The 11,218-nt window shown below is 40.4% G+C and overlaps 1 protein-coding gene across 1 annotated transcript in view; it reads left to right on the top strand.

The window, feature by feature from the left end:
- Positions 1–272: 272 nt before the first annotated feature.
- LOC104542611 (ectopic P granules protein 5 homolog) overlaps positions 273–11,218 on the top strand; it is a gene marked incomplete at both ends in the record, with an annotated part of 21,471 nt that continues 10,525 nt past the window's right edge. The window contains 10 exons of the mRNA XM_010186976.1: positions 273–1,211; positions 2,514–2,757; positions 3,618–3,754; positions 4,324–4,431; positions 5,187–5,260; positions 6,324–6,432; positions 6,951–7,065; positions 7,657–7,807; positions 8,790–8,945; positions 9,287–9,444. Coding sequence (XP_010185278.1) covers positions 273–1,211; positions 2,514–2,757; positions 3,618–3,754; positions 4,324–4,431; positions 5,187–5,260; positions 6,324–6,432; positions 6,951–7,065; positions 7,657–7,807; positions 8,790–8,945; positions 9,287–9,444 — 2,191 coding nt within the window. The remainder of the gene's footprint in view (positions 1,212–2,513; positions 2,758–3,617; positions 3,755–4,323; positions 4,432–5,186; positions 5,261–6,323; positions 6,433–6,950; positions 7,066–7,656; positions 7,808–8,789; positions 8,946–9,286; positions 9,445–11,218) is intronic.

Below are 11,218 nucleotides of genomic sequence, written 5' to 3' on the forward strand. Positions count from 1 at the left end.
TTTATAGCTTTTTATGTAGAAATGTTGAAGCATTGTGCAAGAGCTGATGAAGAAAACAGACACCAATAGACAGTCTTCGAAGGGGAGCTAAGGAATAAGCATCTGTTTGGTGCATTTGCTTTTATGTCTAATATTATGAAAATTAATGTGTTAAGAGGGACTTTCAGACTTATGCTGTTGACCAAGACTGGTTTTGCTGATGGTGGGGTTTGGAATGCAAGGAGGAGGGATTGATTTGGTAGTTACATTCTCTTTGTTCTTTTTCTTCCCAGGAAAAAAAGAAAAGAAGTAGTGAAGGGTCCCAGCTCCAAGAGCCCGATGATGTCTTCCTCCCTCCTGTGGCAGAAGTGTCTTCTCAGGCCAGTGAAGTGCAAGTGGAACATCCTGGAGAATTTACAGAAATTCTGCTCAGTGATGAAGCAGAGCATAGTAAAACTATAAATGATGTGCCCGACATCCCCCAGAGTAATTTAACTTCAGCAAATCAAGGGTCTTCAACAGTGACTCTAGAGCCTCCTGCGGCTGCAGAAGAGCTCAAATCTGATCCTTCCCATGAGGCATTTGGGGAGGATGTTGAGAAGAGTGGGAAGAACAAGTTGAGCAAAGCTCACAGCCATGTGGAGCCAATTGCTAGTGGATCAGGAAGCTCTGATCTATTGAGTAGTACCTTTCATTCCAGTGCTGCTGGCTCTCAGACAGCAGTGGGCTTTGTACGGGACAAAGGACCTGAAAACGTGCAAGATGTTAAAAATCCTCATGTCCGCTCTTCAGAGAGGCTTCCTCTTAGTGTCTCGCATCTCTCTGAGAAACCCAAAACGTGTGTTCAGCAATTGGGACTGAAACCAGTTTACCCAGACTTGTCTGCCGAGTTGTCCTATGAGGGACCAACTGTAATAGCAGTTAAACCTCTGTCACACAGTGAAAGGCTGTATCCGGAGCTGCCAACCGAACCTCAACTCGTGCCATTTACCAGAGAACAGCTGAAAATTTTTGAGCCGTGTTCGTGGCTGGAGAATGTTGACTCCTATGCGGAGGAGTTTGAAAGCGTTGCTCATCAGGACAGGCACGAATTTTATGAACTGCTCCTGAACTACATGCGCTGCAGGAAGCAGCTGTTGCTGGCTGAGGCAGAGCTGCAGGCTATGACAACAGACTGCCAGAACATTAAGGCGAGATTATGGACTTTTAAAGAAGAACAAAAAACCGTGCAGGTGCTGTTGCTGAAGTTGCTTTTGAACCCAGACTGTTTGGATGTCATTCCAGGCATTAATTTTACTTGCTGTCAAGTTTATTGTACTTAAGCTGTTTTAAAAGAGATGATACCCTTTGTTTTCTGTCTTTCCGCTGACCCCCAGTACTTCAGAATATCATCCTGTTGAGATTTAAGCCAGTTTGCTGTATGATTTTTAAACTCTGATGAGTGTAGGGTAGTGAGGTCTCTGTTAGTGATCTCTTGGATTCAGTGTAGCTTGGTTTTGGAGCTGGATGTTACAGAGGGAGTGAATGAAATTGCTCTGATGCTGTTTATAGCCAAACACATTATCAAAATTGTCCGAGGGTGTTAAGTAAACCTATGTTTGTGGTGGCTTTTACTGCTGTTTCGGTGAGTCCAGTGCCTCTCCTGTGTAGTTCCTCAGAGTTGAGATGTTGAGGGACACCCACCAAACAGTTTTGAATATTTTCCTTCTTACTAGGGAATAAGATTGAACCTCACTGGACTCTGTTTTGTATTGATGGCTTTCTACACTGAAAGCAATTTTGGCATCACTCTTACATTCCCCACAGGGCATCATACAGTTGGCTAAGCTTGCTGCTTTCTTTATTCCATCCTGATACACTGTGTATTTGTTTTATATCCAGAATAATTGTTATCTTTATACGAACTTAAAATTTTTATTCTACTAACGTATGTAACACAGGGATACTCTCAGGCTAAGCTTCCAAAATGCTGGCTCTGAAGCACTGACTGCATAAAAGGAATGTTACTTGTTGTTGTTTTATTATACTGAAGAATTAGAGATAGGACAGAGGAAGACTGGCCTCAGCTTTTAATTCCAGTTTGGGAAAAAGAGTACAGTTAATTTCTGAAAATTTAAATTGTGTAATGGGGAATTGATATAAATATTCAGTTCTGGGACTTCAGAAAAATATTTATCTTGTTTCAGTACATCTTTTAGCTTTAAAATAGTAGATCCAGTTATTTATGGAAATCTAGAAACTGGGAAGCAGTTGTGCTCAAGGGGAGTAGAGAGACCTGATTTTGTTCATGTCTGTCAGTGATACAAGTCACTTCAAGTCTCTTTCTAAATCTGAGTTATCTTCAATAATAAGCATCTTTAAAAAGTATGTAGTATGTTCTGACATGTTTGTCTTTTCCACCTGTTAAATGGCCCCTTTTATGAAAGCTTTGAAATCTGCTGAGGGGAGGGTTACATCAAGGGTAATTTCTGTAAGCACTCTGGACTCAAAAAACTGACAAAGCCACTTAAATAAAACAGTTGCTTTCTTTTCAGGGTGTCTGCGCAGATCAGTGCAAAGTGACGGGTCACCATCGCTACCAGACAGTGGAGCTGAATGAAAGTGTGCTGGGAGAACTGAAAAAGCTGTTTGAAGCCATAGCAGAACACGTGCATCAGGCGCTGGCGCTGCACTCGTACACGTCAGTGTTGTCCCGGTTGCAGGTGGAGTCATACGTCTACAGGTTGCTCAGCAGCTCGTCCCTGCTGAGATCAGTGGCTCTTCAGCAGCAAGAACAAGGTGCGTTGCTGGTCTGGACCCACTGCCCATGCTGTTTAGAGTTCTCAGCACCTTGTTCACCTGCCGTTTTGGAGTCTGTGGTATATTTTGTGTACTGGAGTGTTGCTCCTCTGATACTAAAATTTGCTGAATAAGAATCAGTGAAACTTTTCTCACAGAAGAAACTCCAGTTCTCTTAACGTACTCAGGTGGAGTGTGGAAGCTGAATGTAGGAGTACTTTTTTCTATCTAAGCTGCATACTGCCACTGATTACTGTAGAGGAACACTGGGTGGGATGGGACACCCAGACTCCAATCTTTTCTTATCAAAGGCACTGCATAATACAGTCCTTTTTCCAAACTGATTATGCACAATTCTAAAAGCAGCTGGATATTTTTCCTGTTTTATTTTCTTTTGAAAAACCATTTGAAATCTCACAGCTCTAATACTTAGAAATCTTTTTGGTTTTCATCATAAGTGTATTAGTTATTAGGGTTTGTGCCAATATAATCTTTTAGCTGAAGTATTCCTCCCCTTCCCACCATATTTGTCCTTCCCTGTCTTCCTCCCTTTGTGCCCCAACCCCCAGATAGTTTATATGCATAGTAAATTGTGGTTGTTACAAAGTTTACATTGAGGCAAAGCCTTTTATGAGAGTAACTATAGTATATTCTTCTTGTAATTAGTGTCCATTGCTTAATTGTAAGATTAAATGAAGTACTTTAAATAAATGTTCTCTGTTAGTGAGCAGCTGTGTTGAAATATCTTGGTATCTATAGATACAGAAAGCAAGTTTTCTATATAGCTGCAAAACCACTACTCATGCTACTACTCTGAGTGCTGCTTGTCAAAGCTCCTTAATTCTATTTTTAATTTACAGTTTCAAAGCAGTCAGAAAATCTTTCTTCAGACTTGAGCCACTTGAAGGAATGTGTCAGTGTCCTGTTCAGTTTCACTCGCAGAGTTATTGAAGATCCTCAGTTTCAGAGTGACCTTCACATGTGGCTGCAGAGACTGGTGAGGGAGTAAGCATGGCTACATCAGTTAAATCCAACACATGAGATGAATCTGGGAGTAATTTCTGAAAGTGCTGCTGCTTCTCTTGCTGTCCCACATGCAATGACTTTTTTGGGGGGTTTGTTCTACTTGAGGAACAGAATCTGTCAGTGAATCTTTAGAATGAATTCCTTTGTCTAATGAAGTCAGCGGAGGTCGGCACCATTAATGAGGGCTGGCACCTGAGCAGCGCACACTGCTCAAAGTGGACTTCGTACTTGTTATGCTTTTACTTATTTTGAAAGTAAAACTATTCAGACTGGTCATTGTTGAGAAACTTCTATTCTTGTTGATTTCTAAGTAAATTAGTTTTTAATGCAATTGTAAAGTAATTAATTTTTGAAAGGAAAAGGTTTGTGGCCCATAAGCCAAGCAGACCTTTAAATGCTGTTCTCCTGTAACTTACTCTGAAAATTAAGGCTTGTACAGCACAGGAGGAGAAATGAAAAGCCAGTATTACTCTAGTTAGCAAGACTATAAAGGAATGAACCTTGAAATTGTTCACAGTATTCCAATATGCTTCCCTTTAGGTGTCAGTGTTGCAAAGAATTGGCTGCCCGGGTGACCATTTCTTCCTTTTCAACCACGTCCTTCGGTGTCCAGCTGGGATCAGCGAATGGGCTGTTCCATTCATTCAGGTGTGAATGTTGAGTTCTTTATTGTCACAAGGTTGGAGTGGGAGTGGGGTGGATAGGAGAGTGTTTTGTGCCTTGACAGTCCTTCATGACCAACACCATGTTTCCAGGTGTGTGAAAGCACAGTAACAGTGAAGGGTTTGTCCAGGGATGGATTTACCCATGTTAGCACAACCACAGATAGAAGATCACACAGGAACACATCCAGGCGAGTTTTGAATGTCTCCAGAGAAGGAGACTCAACAACCTCTGTACCTTTATGTAGATCAGGGGAAGTGCAGGTGTCCAAAGGCACTAGGGTGTTCTTGTGAAGAACACTTTTACCCCTCCAACAGGGGGAGCTGTTGGAAATCTAGCCATAGTAAAAGGATTGCAATTACATGGGAAGGGCAGGCAGTGGAATAAAAGGATGACTGGAGGTAGCATCCTAACTTCCCCTACCCCCTGGTGTCCAGGTGTACACATGAAATGAAGAGAGAAGTCTTTTTGTGGAGTTTCTGATTATTTTTTTTCTTTTTAACTCCTTTAAAGTAATGTCTAGTTTTTCTTTTGGAAAACTCCCAGTATTTTGCCATAGCAATACTTTCTCTGGTGTATGAGAACTGTCATTTATGGATGTGTTTTAGTCTGACCAAAAAGCTAGTGAGAAATGTGATACTCAAAATTTGAATTCCTCTGATAAAACTAATTTGCCTTTTGTATTATTTGCACTGTAACTTTATTTAGATTTATGGGGTTTTTTTGGCATTTAATTTCAGATCAAAGTCTTGGATAACCCATCAGGTGTCTTTCATTTCATGCAGTCTCTTGCCTTGCTTATGTCTCCTGTCAAGTAAGTATGAAAATGACTTTATAAATATGTTCAGATTATCTAAGAGTAGAAAATACGACACAAGATGTGCTCGTAAAGCCCTTAAAGTTTATTGCAGGCAAAGTCACAAAAGCAGGCCCAAGTAAGAGATTCATGGTTTAATTCAAGCTCTGTACTCATTCATCTTCAAATTCAGCCTTGGTAGTACATTCTCCTTCTGTGCACAGTGTGATGCAGCTTGCTTTCAGCTTGTGAAGACTGGCATACCCATGTGCTTTGTTATTGTGACTTCTGTAGTAAAGCGATTGCCTTGTGTGATGTTCTGTTTATTATACTGTCTCCGCAACAGGAACCCTGGAGTAGAGGGTTTAAGTTGGTGTATACGCTGGCTGGGGTTTCTTTACTTTTTCATCTCTTTTTTTGCTAAGAAGTAATACATGGTGCTTGGAGAAGCTACGTAATGAAATCAGTCGTCAGTGAAAACTGTTATGTTCTTCAGATAAAATAGATAACTTGCCTCCTTACCTGCCCGAACTTTAACGTGAAAGAATCAGACTGTGGGTATTTGGAGTAGTTGTGATCTTCATAGTCTGACCCTGACTTAAGTGGGAGTCTTATTTATTGGAGGATGTTATTTTACAGGATTTTGTTTTTGCATTTCCTGTCTAGAGCTGCTTTGGAAACAAGTGTGTCCTGAGGGCGTGCATATTGCCAGTTTTGAACAAGGACTAATTCAGTGTGGCTTGAGTGGTGCTCTCAACTGTTGATAGGAGAACACAGAGCCTCCATAGTGTCTGTCCTTTCTGTTAAAAGAGCTCAGACTTGTCTGTTACAGCTGCTGCATGTCAGGGACAAGTTTGAATTCTGAATTTGGTTTGTGAAATCAGTATCTTAAAACCCTAGTATCCCAAACTTAAGGTGGTCAAATACATGGAACTGGAGCAGGTTTGGTCTGAAGCAGCATTTGAAGCAGTATATGTTTTTCCATATCTTCTCTTAACTAAAAGATTACTAAATTTAAATTTTCCATATTCTAATTTTTGTAAAATGAGGGTTTGGGATTTTTTTTTTTGCTTTAAATCAGAAATCGGGTGGACTTCATGTGCCATATGAAACCAAGTGAAAGGAAAAGTTCTTCTTCGTCTGGGAAGGAATCTGGAAACTGGACCCTGGTAGATGAGGGAGGAGAAGAGGTACAGCAGATGACTTCTTTTGTTTTTTCCCCTCCATTATGCTTTTTCTCAGGATTGTTGTATTGATTTTTGTGCAATGAAGAAAGAAAAGTTTACGGTTGTTCAGTTAAAAAGCATTATTTGACATTTAGGTCTATTTTACTCTCCTTATCTCTGTGATACAACTGTAGATATTGGAGCTTCCAGGAATGAGTACTAACACATGGCAAATAAACTTACTAGAGCTATTGCACGCAAAGGAAGCATGGAATTAGACGTTTGAAAAGATATTTCCCTTCAGAAACTGTGTTGGACTAGCACTGCATTGCCTCTGATTCTGTGTCCTAGCTGATCAGGGCTTTAATGTAGAAATACACGGAGAAGAGCAATTTAGGAGGTTGCGTATGTGGGAAAGGGAGTTCACTTGTGCTTTCTGTTTTCCTTTTGCAAGCAAACTGTAATTGGTAGAGTAGTAAAGCCCTTCTACCATGTGTTTTGTTGGAAAGCTACTAAAAAGGACTGTTTGGATTTATCTATAGGATGAGGATCCTGAAACAAGCTGGATTCTGCTTTTGGAAGATGACTTGATTTCCCTCTTGTCACAGTTTCCATTTCATGAACTCTTTCAGCAGTTCCTTGGGTTTAAATCTGGAGGTAAATCAGCTGCTAAAAAGTTGCTTTTCATTTTGCTTATGTTAATTGTATTACTGACTAAAACTGCCATGAATTATACTGCACTATGGGAGTCTCTGAGTCAAGTAACAACCTGTGCGACAGCTCACAGATGAAACAGGTAAGATGAAAGTGTATGCCATGTGTATAGGATTACTTAAAAACTTACGGCAATACTAGCATGCAAAACATTAGTCCTTTCCCTTAGTTTTGATCTCTCTGGTATTTATACTTGCAGATGTGCTTTCAGAACTAATTTTTCCACCTTGCCTCTTAGCTGTAATGTGACTTTTTAAATTTTTTTTCCCTCCAATTATTTGGTCATTCTTTATATTGTTAAATCTCTGGATAAGTACGTGAAGATAATTGCTTGCTAGATGTCTTATAATCTGCATATATTATTTGTTCTTAACAAGTACTGTTCATTTTGGAAACAAAGCACGTTTCAGTTCACTGTAATGATGAGCTGTTTGTCAGCTATATGGTGAACTGTTGCTTTAAGTTCTTAAGTTACTTAAAGTCTAGAATTCACAAACGTTTTTTGAGACTTACTCTTTTCTATCTTGGTCTTAGGTGCTTATTTTCCTGAAAAAACAACTCCCCAGGAGATGATGAAGATTTTTGCTTTTGCAAACTCTTTAGTGGAACTTCTGTCTGTGGGGTTAGAAACATTTAACCGAGCACGGTACAGACAGTTCGTGAAGAGAATTGGTCAGCTGATCAAGTAAGAGAACATCTTCTCTGTGATATGATTAAATCTTTTTCACATAGTCTGATTTAAAGTTCAGAGCTGCTAAAAACCCAAACAGTCTGGCAAACCACCAAACAAACAAATAAACCAAAACCCCGTCAACCAAAACATCCGATCCAAAACAAAACCCCAAACAGTTCTTGGGTAAATTTTGCTTTGAGAGATGGTAAGTTTTGGGTTTGTTGATATGGGAATCTGAAATCCCAGAGTCCTTGACTCTAAAACTGCTTTCGAAGTTTCGAAGGAATTGCAGTCTAGATGCTGTGGGTACAAAGGAGCCTGGTGAGCACGACCCTTCCATCAGGGATGCATTTAGGCTTGTTTTGGAAGATCACTGAAATCCAACCAAACAGCTTCTCAAATCACCCCTGTTTGTAACTAGTGTTGCTGCTTTTTCTGTTGTCCAGAATTGTTTTAGGGTTTTAAATATGCCCCTTGAAAATCCTCATATTGTTGTAGTAAGCAAATGTAATTGGAACCTAAAAATTGTTCTTTATTTTTAAATCTCCAGCAGTCACTTTATATGGTTTCTATGAGTGTGCTTCCAAGGAAGATAGAGTTAAATCAGAAACAAAATCCATGTTTTTCTTTGTGTTAGTAGAGCAGTAACTTTCTCAGTATAATTAGCTTTTTGCATTTACTACCATTTTGTAGTAGTAGGGTTACCTTCAGGCTTCAGAGTTCATACACAAACTGATTTGGTATAACACAATATTCTCTGTTGTTTGCTTGCAAAGCCAAGTAAGGACAACACAGGAATTGTAGACTAAGCCTGCCTGAAGAGGGGAGGGAAATGCTATTTATATGGAAATATCTGGAAGCCAGAGGACAGAGGGTTGAGTTGTCTCCTGTGACTAGGCTTTAGTCTAGTTGCACTTGTTGGTGTTTTTGTGTGGTGATATATATGGTGACATACTTAATGATTGCTCTTCGATTTGTTTGCTCCGCTGTGTAGGATGACACTTTGTCATGTGAGTGACCACTGGGCCCAATACGTTAGCAGCAACAAACAGTATGGATCGGTAGCACATCCCTACTCTGTGGAAAAATTGCAGCTGGAGTTTGATGAGCTGTTTTTTAGAGCTGTTCTGCATGTCCTGAAGGCAAAAAGGTAGGCTGGCCGATGTGATACTGGATGTGCCTTGGAGGAAATAGATTTGTGATACTGGGAGTTGCAGTAGCTTTAAATACTTAATGGTTTAAACAAGATTACAATAAGCAGGATTGTTCAGCACATCAGTACCATTAAGATGGGGAGGAAATATGCCTTGAATTCTGACATCTGGCTGAAGCTCCAGGAACTTGTTCAGTTCACAATGAGGTTAAATCAGAATTCAAGTTAAATCCTCACATTCTTGATGCTGTTACATAGCAGAGATGTGGGCATATGCCTCCTGTTTTCAAGTGCTGGGATTTACCAGTGTAAAACCATTTCTATCTGCCTCCCAACAGGTTGGGAGTCTGGTTGTTCATGTCCGAGATGCCTTATGGGACGTTATCCAGCAACATGCTTTGGAGGCTCTTCTATGTCATGCACTGTGCGGAGAGCGAGCACCTGGAAAAGCTCTGCTCTGCTCTGCAACCTGCTGACTGCAAGCAAAGACTCAAAGGTACCATTCTTGCACTCAGAACCAAGTCTCATAGGTTCAAATACTGCTACATCAGCTATGGGTTTAATTCTTTGCAGCTTTCATTGTTAGATCCACCCTCAGCAGCAGCATGACTGGTCCAGAGACCTCAGAAATGTTTTGGGCAGTTCATGGGCTTCCAGTACTTGTTTGTCCAAACATTGATTTTAACAGGAATTGTTGTAGCTACTGTCCTTCTAGCTTTTTCTCTGACAGTGACTGCTACTGACTGCTTCAGAGAGCTGCAGAAGTGCTATGGAGTAGGTACCTCTTGTGTATTCTTGTGTCAGGTCCCATCTTGACCTTTGATAGTATTTGGAGAGTGAGATTTAAATCCTGAAATAATGAATTTTGTATCACTTGGGTTTTTTTGTGAGCTGTTGGCTGTTTTCTGCCTTTCCCCCAACTTGCTAGTTTTGGTTTCAGCAGCTTACATTGTGGGAGATCTGCTTATTTTCCACAACTACAGATTTTTTCCCTCTTCTGAAGCTTGCTTTTGATGCTTTACTTGTCCCATGTGCTACCAGTCTTTCTATTTCCCTGTGACTTCTGTCCTGCGTTGATCTCCACAGTGACTGTGGTGGCTTCAGCTATAGCTGACACAGTTATTTGGAAGGCATCTGGAGTGTTACTTGCCCTTTGCTGCCTTCTTCGTGGAAAACACTACAGGAGTTGATTGACAGGGGTGCAGATAAACAAAGCAGTTTTTTACCTGTTCACAGCCTCTTTGCTGTCTCCAGGGAGAGCAACTCTCCCTCTGTCAGTTCTGCTTTCCAGCTAGCCCAGGTAGGTGTCACCACAACAACCAAGTCTTTTAATGGAGAAGCAGAAGAAAAGCGCAATCTTGAGAGGTTACCGAGTGTGCAAGCTCAGCTAATAAAGGCAATTTACACAGTGAGAGGGGGATATCAAGGCTGTAGCTGTGCACAGTTTATTAACTGCTCATCTGATTAGCACTTGCCAGGGAAAAAAGCAACAATTACGCTGTTTCAAAAGGATTTATTAATATGTTTTTTACAGGAAATTTTTACTCGAACAAGGAGATTGTAATATGATGTGGTGGGTTGTAGCTCTGACGGTAACAAACTCTGGGTTTGTTTTTCTTCTTGTTTTGTTTTGTTCAGGCTTTGTTTTGCTTCTAGCGAACTTTTATGTTTTAAAGTCCCTGGAATGCTGATGCTGGGTATTTTTATGCTCTTCATTCTCCTCAGCGGGTTATGTCAGCACAATTCTGTTTTTCACAGATGTCTAGACAGGGAATATCAGCAGTTCTCTCAGTGAAATCCACCTAATCTTCTCAAATATCTTCTTTTGACTGACACTTACCAGTATAATGCCGATTTAATTTCCTGTAATTCACACCGTAGAAGACCACGGCATTAACAGTCTTTTGGGAGGGAACTTTTTTCCTTTGATTTCCCTTCCCAAATTAAATTTCAGAGATGATGTGAATTTCAGAGATGTTGGTAATTGATGGAAGTTTTAGGCTGACACATCTAGAGGTGGCAGCATGGTTGCTTTTAAGAAATAGGAAGCGTGATAAAATGAAGTGCAGCGATGGAGCTGCACTTCCCAGGATGACTTCTGGACTATGAGAGCTATCAGATATAAAATAACCCCCTGGAGAAATATGCAACGACCAAGTAGTTTCTTCTTGATGTTTGTTACCTGAGTACAAAGATGTGTTCTCCCTAAGTTTTATAACTACAGGATTAAGTTTTGTCTTTGCTTCCACTGCGATTGCCAATGAGAACCT

This window comes from Mesitornis unicolor, unplaced genomic scaffold (genome assembly GCF_000695765.1).
Source record: "Mesitornis unicolor isolate BGI_N332 unplaced genomic scaffold, ASM69576v1 scaffold29616, whole genome shotgun sequence".
Classification (NCBI taxonomy): Eukaryota; Metazoa; Chordata; class Aves; order Mesitornithiformes; family Mesitornithidae; genus Mesitornis; species Mesitornis unicolor.